Genomic DNA, 22,677 nt, shown 5'->3' on the forward strand with positions numbered 1-22,677 from the left:
CGAAAAAAAAAAGAAGTATACTCCATATGGATTTCATACAATTTTTTATATTGTTTTTTTTTTTTTTTTGTTTTTTGTTATGGGTATTAGAGGGAAGACAAGAAGATAAAAAGATTGAAATACGTGTGTATCATTTCTTCCAATAATGATACTACTTAATGCTCCTTAAAAGATAAAAACAAATTCTAGATAAAAATAATATAATTGGATAACTTATCACAATTAATATCTTTTTACAAACTGCTTTACAAAATTTATCTAATTAATGAATCTCTATTCTATAAAGGAACAGTTGAGGTCTATTTTGTAATTTGGCTTTTCGTGTCCCCCAGTTAAAAGACTAAAATACCCCAACGCAGTTCTACAGTTTAATTGCACCCCAGACCTTAAGTGACGCCCAAAATCAATCCTTTTTATCTCAATTACCAAAGCTGATGTTGATTGATTGATTAAATCAGGAAATAAATGAAAATAAGGAAAATAAAATATTACAACTACTGCAGTTACCAAATGAAACGAAAAACAAATAAGGAAAATAAAATATTACACTTTATGCAGTTACCAAATGAAACGAAAAATATTACAAATCTAAAAGAATAAAAATTTCTAATTAACTGCAGAAGCCCTGAAAACAAAAAACCTCCATAAACCAGATCCTAAACCAGAAATCAGAAGAAAAATTCCAGAAACCATAAAACAAGAAACCTCTCCCATAATGCAAATCTAATGCCGCGCTGATTCCCAGAAGAAATCCGTTCTCAAAAGAACCACATCACCATTGTTTCTTCTTGAAGTCGCTCCCACATGTAAGTACACTTTTCGTATGAATCCTCTGTAAAAAAAATACAAACAAAATTCAACCATTTTTCTATAATAATAAATCATAAACTTTAATTGTATGGGCATATTTAAATCTGTGTATATCATAAAAATACAAGGAATGTTGTACGCATAACAGTATCATTTTTATTTATACAAGACTATAAAAAATAAGAACAGAAATTAAATTTGTGACTGTATGCACAAAACAAATGTTCTTTTCTAATATTGTGGTGCTTATTTATTTTGCAGATTTCAAAATATAAGGTAGGTTATATTCTTGCTTCTATAGATTTTAATTAATTATTTTATATCTTAATTTATGCATTTGGTTAAATAATCTCTCATAATCTTTTTAATTTTTAATTGCAGATTTCAACAACGAAGGTTTGTGATAATATAATTTTTTGTTATTAGAATTATGATTTTAAATATAATTGACTTACATTTGTTTTAATGCAGAATTTAGTAGGGGTTTGAAGTTCATAACGAGGTGCAACGACCAACGAAGGATCGGCAGTACATACGGTAAATTCTTAATCTTTAAAATCTGGAAGGAAAACTAAACAAATCACATCTTTCAGATCTTTGTTTTCGATATCTAAGATTTTTTTCATTTTTTTGATAAATTTAAGGAAGTCTTGCCAGATGGGTTTGCATTTTTTTTTTGTTCATTAAGTAAATCAAAAATATGAAATCAATTGTTCTTTTGCAGGTTATAATTTCGGTTTTAAGTTTGATTCTGAGTTGGGTGTTAAGTTCATCAAGGCATACTATAACAACGGCATAAGGTATGTGGCGAACCAATCTCTTAAACATAATATTTATATGCATGCTTTTTATTGATTTTAATTACTTATTACAGATTACTTTTCATGCTTTTAATTTAATTGAATAAGTTGTTATACCCTTCTCATTTTTAATTATCAAGTAACTCAATTAAACATGTGTTCTATAAAAATCTGAAATAAATTGTTCTTTTGCAGGTTATAATTTCGGTTTTAAGTTTGATTTTGAGTTGGGTGTTAAGTTCATCAAGGCATACTATAACAACGGCATAAGGTATGTGGCCAACCAATCTCTTAAACATAATATTTGTATGCATGCTTTTTATTGATTTTAATTACTTACTACAGATTACTTTTCATGCTTTTATTTTAATTGAATAAGTTATTACAAATTTTAATTGAATAAGTTATTACAGATTTTAATTGAATAAGTTGTATACATGCGTTTACAAATTTTAATTAACTATTACAGATTTAAGATCATGCTTTTAATTACATGGAACGAAAAGAAAATCATCAAATTTCATTCTAACTAAATCAACAAATCTCACCATAACAACATACAGTCACATTTGATCCAATAAACACCCAATAGTCTCATGAAAAACAGCAAAATCAGATGAACAAATAAAACATCAATAAAATTCAAATTCAAATCAGAATATAACCCCATGCACTCAAGCTATGTTATTAAGTCCGTTAAAACATGTCTTAAACCCTAACTAACCCTAATATATTTCAAAACTAAATGAAACAAAAAAAACATCAGAATTCAAGCAGAAATCGGCATCAATTGTAAATCAAGAACAAAAAAGATAAGGCTGAAATAACCGAACCCTTCTGCAACGCCTTAGTTTTAAGGAGTTCATTCCTCTGTGTAGCGAGCATCCGTAAATGCAGCTCCATAAATGCACGTACGCGATGCGGATTCCATTGACTCGGCATTGTGAGCTATCAAAAAATAAGGAAATATCATTTTAAAAACTGATTCGTCATTGTGAGATATATCAAAATATGACGCCAAGGAAACAAATCAACTGAAAACAAAATCCACATAAAGAGCCACGTATATCCAAAAATACCCAAGTTCTTTTTTACTCAAATCTAACGCTAAACGCATTCACCTAAATCCAAACATTTGGTTAACTTATAAAATCAAAACACAGATAATACATCATCATCATAGAATTAATTAATACACGGCCATCCTAAGTACTTCAAATGTGTTCTGTAAGAAACCTAACAAACAAACAAACGAACAATCACACCACTGTTCTATGATCAACACTAAGAAAATTCGCATTTCATCAAACAGTGCAATTTTTAAATTCCTAAAATGAAATTCAGTCCAAACCTAACAATTTGATCATATCTGTCAACCATTTCAATAAATATTGAGTCAAATCTGATCTTAAATATTTAGTAAAATTTGATCATAAATAATTACTTAGAAAACTCGCAATTCACCAAATTAGCCGTATTTTTAAATTCCTAAAATGAAATTCAGTCCAAATCTATCAATGTGAAAATAATTGTCAAACACTTTCAATAAAGATCAGAGTTTCTATCCAAACACTTGGATTTCATCACAACACAAATAGTAAATAATAAGCCATGAATAGATGTGTGTCTGACCATACAAATAATTGACAAACATGTCACCAAATTAAAGACCCCAATACTTAACCTCACCAAATTAAAACATGTCAACAATCACATCACTATTCTATGATCAATACTTAGAAAATTCGCATTTCATCAAACAGTGCAATTTTTAAATTCCTAACATGAAAATTCAGTCCAAATCTAACAGAGACCTTATAACTAAAAATGACAAACATTCATCAAACAGTGCAATATGATTATGAGGTAAAATATGCCAAATTAAGACAAACGCAACATAACTAAAAAGGACAATGTTGGTTCCAATCAAAACATACAGATAATTGACCATACAAATAATTGACAAACATGCAAATCTCACCAAATTAAAGCAACGTCAAATTCAAGAAACATACAAATAATTGACAAACCCAGAATATTAACAACAAACCTCACTAAATTAAAGCAAATTTAAATTAAAAAGAATTTAAATCAAACAGAACCGGACCTTCGCATCGCATCGCCCAGCGCCTTGCGCGCCTCGCGCGCCTCGCCACCGCCTCGACACCGCCTCGACACCGCCTCGCCACCAGCACCTTCCTCTCCACATTAATAAGACATGCAACCAAAAATGCAAAAAAAAAAAAAAAAATATGTCAAGCAACAATTAATCAAACGAACACAAGCTTCAATTAGTTAAGCCTAATTTAAACCCTAAACACCCTATCTACAAGAAAATTTGCGCTTATATTACATAAAACCCTTAATCTGAGTTGAATTTGTTAGATTACATAAAACCCTATCTGAATTAGAGAAGAGGGGAGAGGGAAAGGGGAGAGATTTACCTTATATTTCTTGATCTGAATATCTTCGCAATATTTTGATCGGAATTTGAAAGGATAGGCACTTTGAGCGCCGTATTTTCGCCATATTTGAGGTTTATCGCCGCTTCTTTAAGGAGAGAGAGGAAGGTGATCCGGCGGATGCGCTCAACATAGAGAGAGAAAGGAGGAAACAAAATAAAAATAGGTTCCTAAATGAAATAAGCGGCGGATAGGCTACAAAATGAGATAGGGTTTAAGACATATTGAGTATAAAATGGCTTGGGCCTTGGGAATTAAATTGGCCAGCTTTCTTAACTTTACTAAAAACGAAAACGAAAATGAGAGTTTACTAATATAATGGAGTAACGTCGTGGTTTATAAAATACAGTGGTATAGAAAATAAACGGAACAAAATTATATGGAGTATCATCTAAAGTTCTTATAAGAATATTAATATGAAAATAAAAAATTAAAAATTAAAAATTGATAAGTTATGTTTGATTAAGGAAATAGACTTTCGTTTTAGTAGAAAAACATAGAATAAAAAATATTATAAAGTATTTAATTTAGTTTAAATTAAAACTTTCGTTTAAGTAGAAAAGAAAAGCGAAAAGAAACAAAATAAAATATTTAATTTATTTAACAATCTAAACGTTCGTTTTAGCAAAAAAGGAAAAAAAAAGGCATCAAAATAAAATATTTAATTTATCACTATATATATTGCAACAAAAAGACAATACAAACAACTTATAATAACCAAATTAATGTGTAGTTTTAGAGTTTCATAATGGACGAGAACGGAGATCAATGTATGCAAGATCAAAGGTCGGTATGGAGGGATAAAAAAAGACAACAGAGAAAATCACTCACTCCAGAACAAAGAGATCGTCAAAATGCCAAAAGACGACTCAGCTATGCATGTGAAAACCAATCAGATGTTATAGCTACTCCTGAAAGCCAACCTCAAACACCATGTTCGGAAGGGCCTATGATTGTTACCAATACTCCCAACATTTTGGGAGTTAGAAGGGCTATGGTAGACATCACTAATCGTGCCCATAATGTCACAACTGGATGTGAAAGGCGTGAACGTAAGAAATCTGAACATAATCAATTCATTTTAAGTATGTAAACATGACAACTTACCTAACCAATCAAAAACATGATTTGATAATGCAGTGCAACCTATTGATGAACTTCGTTTACTCGATACTCGGGCAAATCTAGAAAATCGGTTTTTTAGTGTCGGTGAAAGTAGTGCACCCACTGTGACCATCCCAGACCCAACATCAAACTCAAGCGGCATGCCCAATAGATTCTTTTGTGTTGGCGAGAGCAGTACAACCAATGCACGTATAACATACCCTACTTCAGACGATGGGGAATTGCCGCGTTTTGTTGAGGCGGAAAATGAAATACGCATGCCTGGCATATTATTCAATGTCGGTGAAAGTCGTGCAATCGACACCAACAACATATCAAACCCCATTTCTGATGATATAAGGGTCTGGAAAGTAGGGAGAACTGGTTATAGAAATTGTGCAAGAAATTACCAAGAGAGTCAAGGGGTTCCTATATTCAGTTTGCCACCCATGAAAACATGTCCGCATTGCCAAGCACGACTTTTCCATTGTGAATCTCCTGAACTATGTTGCTTAAGTGGGAAGGTCAACTTACCTGATTTTCCATTATCCTCTGATATGCTTGATTTATATTCTGATCAATCGGAATATGGGGCTCATTTTAGGCAAAACATTCGTAAGTACAACCATGTCTTTTCATTCACTTCAATGGGAGTTCATTTAGATGACGAACTAGCAAATGCACGTCAAGGCGTTTACACATTCCGTGCACAAGGTTCAATTTACCATCGTATTGGAGGTTTTTTACCTTTGAACGAAGGAGATCGTCCTCGATTTCTTCAACTCTACATTTATGATACTGAGCATGAAAATGAAAATCGTGCAGCAGAGAATTCATCATTACGCCTCGATGTCATCGACAGAATCAAGAATATTTTGAATGCTCACAATCCTTTTGTCCACAATCTCCGTCATCTTGCTCAGCGTAGTGACTTAAGTGATTGTAAATTTGTCATCAAAGAGCAACCTACAAATAAACATCAATACTCGATGCCGACAGCTTCACAAGTAGCAGCAGTTGTCGTTGGAGGTGATGACATTTCCAACTTGAAGGATAGGGACATCATGGTAGAGTCAGTAACTGGGCAACTAAGTTATATCAAAGACACTGCCGGTTATTATGACCCACTGCAGTATCCTCTATTGTTCCCTTATGGTTCTTACGGTTGGGATTTAAACAGTCGAAGTTCCACTGGTAAGAAGTTGACATGCCGGGAATTCTATGCATACATGTTTCAGGTGCATATTTCTAATAACTCTTTTTTAAGCCTTATCCTAAAAATCATATACTTAGACCTTTATGACCAAAACAAGTATTTTGTGTTATAGATGCGACAACATCTTGATTCTCTAATCTTAAGAGGCGGTCGTCTACTGCAACAATTTGTTGTCGATAACTGTGTCAAAATGCAAGCCAATAACTTGAGGTGGATTGCACTCAACCAAGATAAGATACGTGCTGATTTGTACAAGGGTTTAGAGGATTCTTTACATGCTGGAGAGCATAACACAGGTCCATATTGATTTAAGTTAATCAATTATATTACACTCAATAATTCATACATTGTTTCACATAATTCATATAATGTCTATTTGCAGAAAATGTTGGACGACGGACCATACTACCATCTTCATTCGTTGGAAGTCCAAGAGATATGCACCAGAGGTATCAAGATGCCATGGCATTGGTTCATAAGTTCGGCAAGCCCGATATATTTCTTACAATGACATGCAATCCATCTTGGCCAGAGATACAATCAGAATTGTTGGCCGGACAAGTTCCAAACGATCGTCCAGATCTGCTGACACGAGTTTTTCATGCTAAACTTGAAGAGTTGAAAAAGGATGTTCTCGAAAGGGGCGTCCTCGGAACGGTTGTTGCTTATGTATATGTGATTGAATTCCAAAAGAGGGGTCTTCCACATGTTCATATGTTATTAATTCTTGATCAAAATGACAAGCTAACCACTCCGGATGACTTTGATAAGATTGTGAGAGCAGTGATTCCTGATGAACAACAAGAACCAAAATTGTATAAGGCAGTTCTTAAACACATGATTCATGGCCCATGTGGTTTTCTCAACCACAAATCCCCGTGTATGAAACAAGGAAGTTGTAAGAAAGGATTCCCTAAGGAATTCTCCAATGATACAAAGCAAGGCAATGACTCATATCCTCTTTACCGTCGTCCACAAGATCGTCCAGTAGTACCGTTGCGTGAGAATTCACGAGTTCGTGTAGATAATCGGTGGGTAGTCCCATATAATCCTTTTTTGCTCTTAAAGTACGATTGTCACATCAATATTGAGATATGCAGCAGCATCAAGTGTGTCAAATATCTGTATAAGTACATCCATAAGGGTTCAGATAGAGTTTCAATGGAAGTTCATAACGGAGATGAGATTGCACAATATGTTGATGCACGGTGGATTTGTGCACCCGAAGCTATGTGGAAACTTTACAAATTCCCCATGACTAGAATATGTCCTGCCGTAGATCGTTTGCAGGTTCATTTGCCAAACATGCATCAAGTGAGGTTCGAAGGGAACCAGCAAATCTCAAGCGTGTTAGCGAACCCAAGAAACTCTAAGACGATGCTCACTGAATTTTTCAAGATGAATTCAGTCGATCCAAATGCAAGGAAATATCTTTATCGAGAATTTCCTGAGCATTACAGATGGTTAACGAGTTCACGTGAATGGCAGAAGAGAAAAAGTACACAACGAGTTATGGGTCGATTGTATGTAGCTTCACCATTGGAAGGAGAACGATTTTATTTGAGAATGTTACTCAATCATGTGAGGGAGCGTACATCGTTCGAACATTTAAGAACGATCAATGGCGTCACACACCCTACATTCAGGGCTGCAGCTGAAGCCCTCGGTCTAATCGAGAATGACGAAAGCATTCGTCAATGTCTTTTAGAAGCATGTTCAGTACGAATGCCATCTGCATTACGTCGGTTATTTGCAACCATATTGGTATATTGTCAACCAACTGGATTACGAGCACTCTGGGATGAGTTTTTCCCTTACATGGTTGAGGATTATCCAGCCTCAAACACAACAAGTAATTATGTTTTCCTCACTAACAAACTTTTGCAAGACATAGATAGGTTATTAAGACCACTTAGAAAAAGGATTTCTGACTACACAGAGTTGCCAAGCTTACCCGAATGTACTGATGACATTGACGAGCTTCCTTCTATCATGGAAGAGTACTTTTCTGTTCCAGTTCCAGATGAGGATTTGGCATGCGTTGGCACTCTCAATAGTGACCAACAAGTTGCATACGACACAATAATGAATGCTGTCATTTCAAAGGCTGGCTGTTCTTTCTTCGTCGATGGTCCTGGGGGCACCGGAAAAACATTTTTATACAAAGCCCTTCTTGCTACTGTAAAAAGTAGAGGCGAAATAGCTATCCCCACTGCAACATCTGGAATTGCAGCAACGTTGTTGCACCAGGGAAGAACATCACATTCGACTTTTCAGCTCCCACTTAATCCAGACAGCTCATCAACTTGCTCATTTACCAAACGTTCTAAAACTGCAATTCTCCTAAAAAATTCTGCTATTATCGTATGGGATGAGGCCCCAATGACACACAGATATCAATTTGAAGCTGTTGATCGATCACTCAAGGATTTAATGGGGAATGACTTGCCGTTTGGGGGGAAAATTATTGTGTTCGGTGGTGATTTCAGACAGGTTTTACCGGTGGTTCGAAATGGAACTAGAGCTCAAATGATTGACGCATCTTTTGTCAGGTCCCCTATGTGGAGACACATTCGTATTTTGCGTTTGAGAGAAAATATGAGATCAATTGATGATAACGGCTTTGCTAATTTCTTACTCTCTGTTGGGAACGGTAATGAACCTACTGTTTCAGATCAGATGATAAGGTTACCCACTGCCATGATTATACCAACAGTGGCAGATAGTTCGATCGAGGCTTTGATCGACCAGGTCTTTCCAAATTTAAGTGAGCACGTTGGTGATGGAAATTTTATAGTTGAAAGGGCGATCATCACACCCCTGAACGAAGACGCTGATAGAATAAATAATAAGGTTGTCGAAAAGTTTCTCGGAGAAGGAAAAACGTATTATTCGTTTGATTCTGTTCCTGAAGATAAGAGAAATTTGTATCAACAAGAGTTTTTGAATTCGATTTCTGCGTCGGGATTGCCTCCCCATGCTCTCACCCTGAAACCTGGGGTACCCTTAATGCTTTTGAGAAATATTGATCCTAAACATGGTCTTTGCAATGGAACACGGTTGCTTTGCCATTCATTAAAGGACAATTTCATTGATGCTGAGATTTTAACCGGACATTCTAGGGGGAACAGAGTGTTTTTGCCAAGAATTCCCTTGAAAACTGCTGAAGATATTAAATTGCCATTCGAGATGGTCAGAAAGCAATTTCCTGTGAAGTTGAGTTTTGCCTTGACTATCAACAAGTCTCAGGGACAAACTATTCCACATGTTGGGATATTCCTCCCTGATCATGTATTTAGCCACGGCCAGCTATATGTGGCATTATCACGAGGAATTTCAGAGAACACGACAAAGATCGTGGTAGAAAAGGGAAAGGTTCAAGGTTGTGAAGGCATATTCACTAAAAATATTGTGTACAAAGAAGTTTTGTTGTCTTATGATTAGAGATACGGAATTAAAGTATTATTTTTTATTTCCCATTTTTGTAATAAACGTTATTGTATTCTTGATATTGAGTAGTTTTTGTAATAATAATTGATTTACCATATAGCTACGGACGAATTGAGAGATGTGAATTTTATATATCGGAGTAATTAAATGTATTCATGTACATAACTTTCTTTTCATGTGATATACCTATTCATACGTTGTGAATTTCGGTTTATGTAATTCTAATTTTATTCTGAACTAACTTTACAGGATGACAGAGTACCATTATCCAACTTTTGAGCATTTATATCCTAGCGGGGTACAACGATATGATGTACGAGCCCGACTGATTCGCAATTATGATATTTTCAACTACAACCATAAAGGAACAACCAAGCAAACATGGAAAATGATTTTTGTCGATGTTGAGGTAAATGACCTTACGCTTCATTCAAATTTTCATTGAATCTGAACTATATCATAACTTTTTCATGTGTTTCCTTTTGTAGGGTCAGGCCATACAGTGCAATATTTTCGGCCCCGCGATTGAAAAGTTTATAGGACGGTTTCAAGAGGGATTCATTTATATACTCCTTGCTGTACAAGTGATATTTGCTGAAGGGAAAAACAAAATTGTCCCCAATTGGAAACAGATGATCATCAAAGAAGAAACAAATGTGATACGTGAAGAGGAGGATGACATTTCCATACCTTCATTCCACTATAATTTGGTTCAGTTGAACCGATTAAGTTGTCACATCGACTGTACTGATAGAGTTTATGGTACTTTTGTTTGCCTTTTTTCAATATTTAGTTATCATGCATATGTCGTTTATTAATTGAAACATTGATGATGTTTTAGATGCAATGGGATTGGTCCTATACGTTTCACCGGTTGAGAATATTGGTGTGGATTCATTTAAGCGAGACGTGGCAATAATGGATACAACGTAAGTCCTCTAAATTATTAAAATGTTAATTACAAATCGAATTTACCTTTATTTCGATAAATTTGTCTTAATATTGTTTTAATTTCTACTTGCAGCTGGACTGTTATTAAATTAACACTTTGGAATGATTTTGTGCACGTTCTTGATGAAAATCTTAATCATGTTGACGTGGCACCAATCATTGTAGCATGTGGTCTGCATGTCAAGAGCTTCTATGGTACATCATCCAAATTAAATTATATAGTAAATGCTGTCTTTTTAATATGTAGTTTAAAGTATAATATCCAGCTGTGATAATATTTCTAATTGATAAATACAAACAGGTACATATCTTTCCACGGGATACCACACTAGGGTTTATGTTAACCCGGTTAATGAAAAAACAACATCCTTATCTACATGGTACGCACAATCTCGCCAAATACATGTACAACATAACCTTAAGTATTATGCTCACAACTTTTTTCACGTATAGGTATAAATCGGAAAAATTGGCAAAGATAAGGAGAGATTGGTTTCGTTCGTCGACTTTTTCGTTAAAGTCGTCGATTGATATTTCTAACACTCCCCGTATCCGATTATCTCAATTTCCCAGCGCGAGAAAGGTATCGTTTTTAACCTTGAAGTTTGAGTGTTGTCAACAAATTAAATACGGTATTATGTACTTAATTGTCGGACTTTGCGTCTTTTTTTTGGTAGGTTCAATACTGTCGAGTTGTTGCATATGCATGTCGCGTTGATAGTGTTGATAACATCATATATGAGGCATGCAATCGTTGCCTAAAAAAGGTTGTCATTTTTCAAGGACTACAAAAATGTCAATCTTGCAATCTCACCAACACTGTAACTATCCCAAGGTAACTATCTAAATTTTTTTTATACTTAAACACACATTATATATTGGTAAATATCTATATTAATAAATTGATTTAATTTCGTTTTATAGGTTGCTTCTTCGACTTACCATATTTGATAAAAGTGGTAATTTGAAAGTCACAATATTACACGATCTTGCACAACACCTTTTAGGTTGTTTAGCTACTGAAATAAAATCAGTACTTCAACAGGTTTCAATCTAATACTCTAACAACATAATTGTTTTAAAAATATTAACTCATGTTGATTTTACATTTGAATATATATTTTTTAACGTTCATGCAGCCTAATGGACGTAATCGAGTGATGGAAAAAGTATTTGCATGTTTCGGAAACAGAGCTTTTTCATGGGTGCTACATCCACCAATTGGAGATTTTAATCCTGAACATTCGTATACGGTTGGATATGTGTTGCATGTCGATTGGGCGGAGGAGTGCATGTGGTTAAACAAATATATTGCGAGCAAAAAAAGAAAATGATATTTACTATTTTGTATGTACTTCAATTTTGATTTTTCAATAGGATATGTTAGTTGTATCAAAATAATGTTAATTTTTTTTAATAGCTTTAAATTCGTCATGTAAGGCTACGAGTATTGTATGACCTCAATGTCGCAAAATATGGACTTTGCGAATGATTATTAGTGTCTAAAATTTGTAAAATTTCGCAAGCATCGCGTGCATGAAATAATAGGCACAATAAAGTTTCTAAAATTCACGCACGCATCGCGTGCATAAAATACTAGTAAGTTATAGTGTAACAGAACCACCTCAAATATTTCATTCTTATATATTATTGTACCTATGAAACCATCCATAACAAACGTCGTTCACATTCACGCATATTGTGGTCTTTTTTTTCATGTCGATCAACATAGATTACGGTTAAATGACATCACTATTTCATGGGTAAATATAGTCTTCTCCAAACTATTTTACCTACAAATGATAAATATCAAATATATTTTGTTTATCACCATGTCTTATAACTTCTTATGGACGACGTTGTTATTTCTCTATCCTCCATTGCTTCTTCTTTGTTGTAGGTTTGTTTTGCAAATTGGTTATTTTTTTTTTTGCTCACCACCATATTTTCTTCCCCCAAATTCAAAGGGCCTGTAATAAGCTAAAGCTCTCTTAGATTGAATTCCCCAACCCATTTATCCTCCCAAACACTGATTTTCGAGTCACTCCCTATACCCACAAAATATTAGCTTGAAACAAGTCCCAAACTTTACCCATTGATTTCCAAAGATGAGAACCATAGGAGAAAGAACGAAAGAGATTATTAGACTTGGTGTATTTATCCTTAATAACTTTAACAGCCAGGTTCTGTTCTTGATGGATAATTCTCCACCACAACTTAAGGATATACAATAAGCTCTATTAAGGGATTTCACACACCTAAGACCCCAAACCCCCTTCTTTAGAAAGCGAGATATTATTCCAACTAAGAAGGTGGATTCCTCCTTGATCTACATCTTTGCCCCACAAAAACTTCGCAATCTTATTATTCCAACGAGATATTGGTTGTTTAAGACCTCAAAATGTTTACTTTCGATTAGTGTTGTTGATGGTACTTCGAACTAATTTGGTTAACTTCCCTCAAAAAAAAAAAACTAATTTGGTTAACTATATCGAGCGCATCTATTTTAAGTCATAAATCTATTTAATTTGAATAGATTAGTTATTGATTAGTGAACCAAACTTAAATTTCAAAAAGTATAATTATATTGAGTACTTCGTATGTTTCTAATTGTTAATTTTGCAAACGTATAATTAAATTGAATATGTTTTTACTTCATGTATGAGTATCTATCAAAACAGATTAATCAACAGATGTGAGTATGTGACTACAGTCACTAGAAGACAAGTGCAGTTCTTTTTTCGTTACTTTGGTTTAATTTGATTGTAAATTCATCCTTGCATTACTGAATTTATTGTAAATAGATGATTATCTTCCTGTTTGAATTTATAACTTCCTGTTTTCATTTATGCATTTAACTTTTTTCCATATAGGATTGAGTTTATCCTTTAAGTGTTTTATTGGATTTAATCTTCCATATCATTTTTATTTTTATTTGAGATGCATAATATTTCTTCATGAAAGGATTTACAATTTAAGAAATAAAATTTACATATTTAATCAATATTTTAATAAAATAGAAGAACATATATAGGTTATGTCATTTTCTTATAGTTGAAAGAAACCCGTGCATTGCACGGGCTTCAAATCTAGTACGAAATACTTTATAGTTCAAAATATTTAAATATGGAAAAGGTTCTTGCAATAATAATCTACAGTGAGGCATGGATTTGATTGTTTGGTTCTAGCAAAATCCATAATACAGCGAAATTCGAAAGCCATCCAAAAAACAAAATGGGTATATAACTTTATAGATGATGAGTTACCTTTAATGCTGCTTGTTATCTACGAAGAGTGAAAAAGTATGCCAGAGGTTTGCATCGGGCCGTCAATGTCAATGATAGAATAAGTTTACTCTCCCCTTTTATAAGGTGGGGTGGGAGATGGATTTTTTTTTTTTAAAAAAAACCCTAATACAACTAGTATTCTTGGATGTCAAAGGCTCTTGCATACGCAATTAAACAGCACAATAGTAGGAGCATTTTGGTCGACTGTCAGGCAGAAAACAAGTGAGAAATTTAAGGGAGACGGTCAAGTCAAGCTTAAGCAAAAAAATCGTGAGAGACTGTCAAGTCAAACTCAAGTGGTTCGAGACCTCGTCACGCTCAAACATATCGTGTATGTGACTTGGTCTCGAGGGGGCAATTTGTAGACGCTGAAAATTTGTAGTGTATTATAAATTAATTAAATTAATTAATTTGGACCGATATCATATTATTAATCCATTTTAATTATTTTGGCCCACCTACATTAAACACCCAAATTAAATATCCGAAATACTCAAATACAATTTGGATCATATATTTTTTTGGGCTAGGTCGTATTGTAAGCCCAGAATAAACAAATCGCGGACCAGGTTAAAAGACTCTCAAGTCACAAAATGGGCCCGAGCACAAACCTATCAAGTCCGGTAAAGGAGTCTTCATCTCCTATAAATACTACTCTTCTACTTTAGTAGCGGAGATCAGAAATTCATTATTCTCAATAGTCCATAAATTCTCTAGGAATTCTCTCTGAAAGTAGTCAATAAACACATCAAATTTGTGTCAACTGCTTAGCCAAACTCAAACTCAGGTTAACATCATCAGACGACTGTCACCCTAAACTCAAACTCAGGTTGACGTCATCAGACAACTGTCACCCTAAACCCAAACTCAGGTTGACGTCATCAGACGACTGTCACCCTAAAACCAAATCCAGGTGTCACACACGTGTCATCGTCAGCTGCGGGACAGAATCAGATGACTTAGTTTATTTTTTGTAAACTATCAAATACAAAGATTGTACCCAAACATTCAAATATCAATAAAAATACTTTGTTGCATTATTTTCTATCTTATTTGCCTAGACTAGAAAATTTGTGTAAACAAACCAATCCAAGTATTTCGCAGCATGAGGCTCGACCCTCTGACCTCCAAATCATAAGGTGAGTTCTACACCAACTCTACCAACTTGTGTTGGTTAAAAGTTTATAATATTGAAGAACAACTTTATTGTGATTGTTTTGTGGTTAATGCGATATGTACGCAGAAGATATGTATGTCATATAACCCCTCAAACAAAAAATAACCTCAAGTGCAAACTAAACTAAATACAATTACAAATTGCATGATATTGAGAGTGATGGATAGCTCAGTTGGTTAGACCTTCCATCCCGGTTCCAGGTGATTCTGTGATAGATTCTCATCCCCGCCCTTGTGGCTCATTTGCACCAAAAAAAACAAATTGCATGATATATACATTATACATACTTTGTATAAATGCTTGTTAAGATTAAAAAAAAAAACTAGAAAAATAAGTATATGGTACAAAGTAATTTGTCAAGTCAAGATTGAAGCTTTTACACCTCCTTCGTGACCAATATTAATCTCATACTGTGCTAATCATAAGTCATAACCTGCACAAAGAGGCACCAATCATTTACTCTTAACATTAAATTTAAAATTGATATTATTTCAATTAATAAATATGGCGATCTTTAAAAATATTGTCACAATTTATACATACCGAATCGTAAGACCCTGTCGAGTTTTTAGGCTATCAGGAATACCACCCTTAAACTTGTTGTTCTGAAGATATCTGTCATCAAAATTAGAACGATTTTGTTAGAAAAATGGTAGGGGACATGGGTTAAAGATTCTTAGGGGTACCAAGTGTATTGTTATAAAAATGGTAAGGGGACATGGGTTAAAGATTCTTAGGGGTACCAAGTGTATTTTTATGTCCGTTTATGGTCCATTTCACATTTTCTCATCACATATAACTATGAAGTGGATAATATGATAGTGTACATGGTGCATTCAGGTGCACCACAGATGGGTAGGGATATAGGTTTTCAAAGTTGTAATAGGGACATACATTTCACGGATACGTGGAAGACTGCCTAATGATTCCGGGATAGATCCTTCGAATTGATTGTTCTCCAAATGCCTGAACATTCATTATTAAGCAAGTTTATATAAATTATATTAACACAAAATTATTTGTAACATTAGTTCAAAATTAAAAAGGTTAGCTCGTAAATGAAATGAAGTTGATTAAGAAAGCTTACAAGGTCTCTAGCATCTTCATCGTGCTCATATTCGGCAGTGTACCGGATAGTTTGTTGTGCCCAAGCCAACTACAACAACAAGTTACTTATAATGAACAATCATTTTTATAGAAGTATATGAGAATCCAAAGATTAATGTAAGACATTTCTCTGGGAGGGAACATATAATAACACCCCTCAAAAAAAACATATAATAACTAGGGGTGGCAATTCGGGTCAATGTATTAGGTTCGGGTTTGGTTTCGAGTCGATTTCGGGTTGTGTTAAAAAATATCTAAAATATTGTTCTCCCTCCCTATTTATTTAAGGATGCACTTGCCTTTTTCGGCCGTATTTATTTAAGAGATACACTTGTAATTTTTAGTAACTTATCAACCATACCATCTAATTAAATAATACATCTAATTTATCCTATGATCCACCATCCTATTAAACAAATAATTTCATAAAACCACCCCACCTTCCACCCCAAAATGACATGATCCCCACTTGTTTACTTATTAAAATATCTACCCAACCCCATTTGCTTTATTATTTTATTTCATTCAACTCTTTTTCTTAATACTCGTGTCCGACCAAGTGTATCCCTTAAATAGATACGGAGGTAGTAAAACTTAATATTACTACAAAATATGATAAATTGGTCAAATCGGTCGGTTTCAGGTCATTCAGATTCGGTTCAGGTCAGGTTCGGGTTTCTCTCTGTAATTTCAGGTCGGATTATCAGGTCGGATCAGGGATTGTCAGCCCTAATAATAACACGCCAAAAATAAAAGTGTACTCGTTTCTCTAGAATTGTCGGACTCGGGTTAGATTCGGATTAGGAGTCTCTGCGGACTCCATATCCATTTGGATTCGAATGTTTTTAACCGGATTCGGTTCCGGATTTTTTTTTCTCGAATTCGGATTGGATTTTTTTCTTTCTATTCGGATTAGGATGTGATTGTCATCCCACACGGCACACGGTCGACTAATAGACTAGTTTAGGTAAGTTTGTCATACTTACAGATGCACAACTGCGGTTAGGTCTCTTATGCTTGTCGATAAAGATCCGGTGAGCCCCAAACCCGTCAAGTTCCTATAATAACAACAACAAAAGGAAAGGGGGTTAATTTCATTCTACAACTAAACTTCATTCCCATAAGATGTATAGATTATTCACTAATATATTTCTTATTTTAAGAACTGTACTGACATAGTTTCGACGCGAGCAAAGCCGTTCAATTGAGTGCATGTAACTCCACTCCATGAATTTTTTTGAGGTAAGCAAGGATCTCCATTCCAATCGCTTGGTGGGTTATTCAAGCTTCTATCTAAATCATCCATAGCCATCACTGTTAAATTTTACAAAAAACAAATGTTAATTTGTATTGTCTTTGTAGGCGTAGTAGAAAAAACTGGACGTTTGTGTATGATAGCCAATAGGGGTGAGCAAAAAGTCATGGAACCCTGAATCAGAACCGAAACAATGTTGTTCAGTCTCCGATTCTGGGTAATGAAATTGTGAACATGTTCTAACAGGTTTCGATTTCGATTTCAATTCTCAATATTTTGGAATGGGTATCATGTAAACGCTCATTCCAATACACTGTACCCGAAATTCGGAGACGAAACCAAATAAAAATGCTACATGAGCACAAAACATAACACAATTTAAGCTCATTTATAAAACTATAAATATAGAATTATAAGCCCAAACTATAAAACAATCAAAGCAAATTAAAACCATGAAAATATTTTTTAATAAATTAGAAACAATTTATTTAAATCTTTAAATGACAGGGTACCCTGAACCAAAACTTGTTGCAACATTTTCCGATTCCGATTTTGCTTTTTAAGAGCTTGTTACAACATGTTTCGGTTCCTAAAATTATAACAGGGCGCCTGTTATGCTCACCCCAAGTCACGATTATGATTTTTAACTTGTAATATTTAATGCCCTTACTGTAATAATTAATTAATTCTCTTAATTATAGTTTATAAATGAGAAATAGAAAGAAAAATTGGTACCATAGTATTACCATCCTTGTCACTTGTCCTCCCACCGAGGGGAAGGAGCTGAAACATCTCGGCGGCGTTCAAGATAGGGCCAACGGGGTCGCGGTCGTCGGGGACGAGTGTGATCTGAGTTTGACCAGAAAGAGGCCATTGTGGTGCATATACATTCACCCCATTAGTAGTAACATTGAGCTTGTTATAAAAAGTGTCACCATTAATCAAGATTTTAAACATTCTCCAACTATAAGAGCTAGGGGTTCGGTTATCCTGAAAGTAAAGAGAAATGTGATAATTACTTTCCGGCAACGGCAACGGCGGCCACTTGATTAGGAGGGTCTTCCCTCGGCTGGTTGTGATTGCTGAACTTAACGCCTGAACTGGTGGCGCGTTCCAAAAATCTGAAGGTGTTATTTTAGACTGACATTTCACTGTGGGATTTGAATCTTTGAATTGTTGCCACATTCTGTTGTACTCGTCATCTGGATAACTAATCTCCAAATAATCAGTCAACTATATACTATAAATTACTTATGATGCATTTATCATATTAATTAAAAAACTCTTTTTATACGTTCGGTATAATTGTTAATTAACAGTAGAAAAAAAGTAATTTGTAACATACCATTAGCAACATATCTAATAAGTGAACGTTACAAAAAAATCTTTAGTCAACACATGCAAGGATTTAACGACTATTTAGGGTTAGTTTATCCCCACTTCCCCAGTGTGAATGGAGTTATACTAAGGATAATATGGTAAAAGACTACAACAAATCTGAATGTGGGTTTACTTTTTTTCCAACTAAATTAAATCAAATCAAATTACGTCAAACCATCACACTTAATTATCTTTTTATTTATTTAGAAAATATAACAAAAAATAGATATATACATAAAACATTATTTTTAGTAGTTTAGGTATGTCTGAGTTGAGTAGGGGGATAATGTGTAAGAATAGAAATAGTTTCACGTGAGTCTGAAATATGAATAATAAAAAAATTAGTTAAAAAAAGTTAGTGGAAAGCTTGTCACTACAAGAATTTGTATCTTTAACGACAATCTAATTACGACGAGTCAAAAATTCCGTCGCAAAAGCCTTTTGCGACGGGGCAACAACCAAACAAAGACGGGAATAACTGTCGCAAATGTCTTTTACGACGGGTTTACGACAGCCCCCTTTTATGACGGGTTCGCGACAGGAAATCCCGTCGTTAATCAACAATTATTGGCCTTTCACGACAGGATTTCCCGTCGTTAATAGTACAATTTTTTGTAGTGTATGTGATATAGTCTGGAGTTTGAATTTTACTTGAAGGATAAACTCACAAGAAGGAGTATTTTGGCTACAAACCCTGCCAAAAGACTGTAAAAAGTTCAAAAATGTATTTGTAGTTCACTTAATAAGTGTCGCAAAAAATTAAGTAGTTTGGATCCCCCCGCCTATATGCATATACAAAACACTTTATAAATAAGCGATATTTTTGTAGCACACATATATAAATAAAAAGTGTTTTGAGAATCAAGGTAGGCCTAGTGGTTGGAGTATACATAGATCCTCCTTCCACTCTTGTTAGAAGGGTATGATTCTCATTTCTTGCAAGAGATGTCTTATATTTCCCCCTACTTTCAAAGACTCTATCTTACCCGGAAAAAAAAAACCATAACGCAGATAATATTTTAGGGATCGTTCAGTATCTTTTTTTTGTTTTCAGTTTTTTGTTTTTTACAAAACTAAAGACCAAAATAAGAAGAAAAAATACATAGTTTCCAGTTCTTTGTTGTTAATTTTCATTAACATGATTACAATAGGTATGATCGACTATCTTTTAGTTCATAATTCAATCTAAATTGTACGGAGTATTACTTATAAAACCAAAAAACCAAAAACTGGAAATTGACAGTTACTTTTGCGTTTTTTTTGCGTTAATTAAAGTCCATTATTTGTAGCACCAAATTTGTCACGCATAAAAACGCTACAAAGGGCCTCTTGAGCGCGCATTGTAATTGATGTTTTCTCAACTACTCTGTAGTGATTAGTGACAATATCCACTAATTAGCCCTGGTTTACAAAATGGAAAACAAAACCAAAACATAAAATCTTGCAATGATAAAATTGGCAATATATGTACCTGATAAAATCGGCTTCATCACCATTTTTGTCATCATTACCAAAGGTATGCCGAGCAACAGTGCTAAGCACATACTTATGAAGATCAACAGACTTATAAAGAGTATTATCAAGGAACATCACTTCAATGGCAGAAATAAAAGGGTTAGAAGAACCATCAGTACGTTCATTTCGAGCGAGACAAACCGAAAGAACCTTGCCATGTGAAATAACTACAAGCTCATAATAAGATGCAAGACCCTTGCCGTACTCCGCCGCGGTGTCCACCACGCTCCACCGGGTTCCGTCGATGATTTGATCGAATACGGGAGGGTCTTGTCGCCCGTCGAAATTACCATAGTAGTAAGTGGTTCTAACTAGGTATTTTGCTCCTTGAATCACCTGGAAAGTGTAACAGTATTTGCGAGCTGATTTGTCTGGGAAATACCTTAGTTTTGACAATATGGGGAAGAGTTGATGATCGTTGTTATTATTTGTGTTGTTGGTTTTCACGGTTGTTGAATTTCCAACTGAGATGAAACTTTGATCTGGTATGTATTTTAGACCACTGATGTCTGTTCTTTCTGTAGATCCACAACTTACTAGGAATCCTGAAAATCAAAAATAAAATTAACTTCTTTCTTGGAAATTGATATAAAAAAATTGCAAGTAGTATTGTTTGGGTGTCTAATAGGCTGGTAAACATATTGCACACTTCTTCAAAGGTTTTAAAAACCTCTGAAGAAGCCGCATTTATTATGCAACACTATAAATATGTCGCCTTTGTGCACATACTAAGGTACGTACGCTCATTTATTACCTTCACGCACTTTAACCTAGAGAACTATCTCTACTTCCCGAACCTATTCTAGTATTCTTATTTAGGCATCGAAAAGACTTTTCTATAACACCCCCGAGGTCAGTTAATCTCACTTGTGTGCAGGTACATAAGAACATTAAAGAACAAGCTAGATTTTCTCCATCACCGAATAGGCTTCATTCGAAATCCATTATTTCATACCCGGAACATATATAATAATGACAACTTTAACCATTGAGGTTTTTGACTAGTGATTAAGACTGAAGTCTGTATATTATAGATTTCAGGTTCGAATCCCTCCCCATTTATATTTTGTATTGCCCGTATGACTCATTCACGAAAAAAAATATAATGACACCTTTAGGGTCGGGGAGAAGGCAAAGTCTTATACGGTTATGCGACTTATGCCTAACACGATTCGAACTCAAAGCAACAAGTGCTTTGATCGATTTTGGCCCAACACTTCCTATCACCGAGCCAAAGTATTATTTCCAACTCCGTAGTTTTTTTTTGGTGATGATAAAGGTCGCAAGTTGCGACAACATTTAGTTGTCGCAATCTCACGTGTCGAAATTTAATTGGTACATATAGGCGCCACGTATGCTATGAGTCATCATAATATTTTTACTATAAATGCAAAATTTTTACTATGAAAACATGTAAATAAGGTAATTGATATAAAGAAAGAAACAAATTAGAATTTTAAGATTTTCCTACCTTTATTTTAAACATGTATAATAGAATATATAAGTTAAATATTTTAGATTCCAATTTAAATCATGACACATAAGCATGCCATGTCACCATTGTGACACGGCTTAAAGATCGCATGTTACGACCTTTATCATTTTCGTATTTTTTTTACATCATATCGACTTTTTCTTTGTTATTGCAAACAATAAATGTATACTTCGTATATGATTTGTGCCTTTAAATTTCAGGGCCGCAATCGCCCACCTCGGCACCTTAGAGCACCTATCACACTAATTGGAAGGGTGCACTAGCTTCACTTTCACCCGCCCCTCTATGAACACGCAAGTTGTACACATGCATGCGCTCGATTATAAGGGAGGTTTTGTGTAATCTGGGTGCACCATATATGCGCAATTACGCATTGACATAAAACTTTATTTAACATTTGAAATAAAATGGTTTCATAATTTGATGTATATATAAAGATGATCAAGAATTTCAATATTACGTACCTCTAGGAGCTCGAAGATCATCTGCATGGATTAATGATGATGGGATGATACATACCCATATGATGAAGATAAAGATTGACATTACTACAATTTTGCATCAAACAATTTCTTCAAAGGAGGAGAAAGTGGAAGAAAATAGGCCTAAAATAAAGGAGTTAATGGTGGAAATGCAATGGTGAGCTAAGAATTGATGTGGTTTTGATG

General features: G+C 34.5%; 3 protein-coding genes across 3 annotated transcripts; 2 read left to right on the forward strand and 1 right to left on the reverse strand.

Annotated features, from left to right (window-relative positions):
* The first annotated feature begins 269 nt into the window (after positions 1 to 269).
* LOC130459453 (replication protein A 70 kDa DNA-binding subunit B-like) lies at positions 270 to 12,393 on the forward strand. The gene is made up of 12 exons (XM_056826828.1): positions 270 to 1,347; positions 1,535 to 1,610; positions 1,806 to 1,881; positions 10,092 to 10,251; positions 10,331 to 10,604; positions 10,684 to 10,771; positions 10,867 to 10,988; positions 11,095 to 11,173; positions 11,247 to 11,376; positions 11,471 to 11,628; positions 11,718 to 11,838; positions 11,933 to 12,393. The coding sequence occupies exons 4-12, from the start codon at positions 10,093 to 10,095 to the stop codon at positions 12,125 to 12,127; spliced, it is 1,326 nt and encodes a 441-aa protein (XP_056682806.1). The 5' UTR covers positions 270 to 1,347; positions 1,535 to 1,610; positions 1,806 to 1,881; position 10,092; the 3' UTR covers positions 12,128 to 12,393.
* Positions 4,821 to 9,836, forward strand: LOC130472140 (uncharacterized). Its single transcript, XM_056842591.1, has 4 exons — positions 4,821 to 5,124; positions 5,213 to 6,414; positions 6,505 to 6,688; positions 6,775 to 9,836. The coding sequence occupies exons 1-4, from the start codon at positions 4,821 to 4,823 to the stop codon at positions 9,834 to 9,836; spliced, it is 4,752 nt and encodes a 1,583-aa protein (XP_056698569.1).
* A 2,702-nt stretch (positions 12,394 to 15,095) lies between the features above and the next one.
* Positions 15,096 to 22,631, reverse strand: LOC110778320 (probable LRR receptor-like serine/threonine-protein kinase At5g59680). The gene is made up of 9 exons (XM_056826829.1): positions 22,474 to 22,631; positions 20,471 to 21,059; positions 18,366 to 18,829; positions 17,540 to 17,678; positions 17,351 to 17,422; positions 16,345 to 16,413; positions 16,152 to 16,223; positions 15,801 to 15,872; positions 15,096 to 15,690 (listed from the first exon to the last, which is right to left on the reverse strand). The coding sequence occupies exons 1-9, from the start codon at positions 22,553 to 22,555 to the stop codon at positions 15,684 to 15,686; spliced, it is 1,566 nt and encodes a 521-aa protein (XP_056682807.1). The 5' UTR covers positions 22,556 to 22,631; the 3' UTR covers positions 15,096 to 15,683.
* Between the last annotated feature and the right edge of the window lie 46 nt (positions 22,632 to 22,677).

Source organism: Spinacia oleracea, chromosome 4 (assembly GCF_020520425.1).
Source record: "Spinacia oleracea cultivar Varoflay chromosome 4, BTI_SOV_V1, whole genome shotgun sequence".
NCBI lineage: Eukaryota > Viridiplantae > Streptophyta > Magnoliopsida > Caryophyllales > Amaranthaceae > Spinacia > Spinacia oleracea.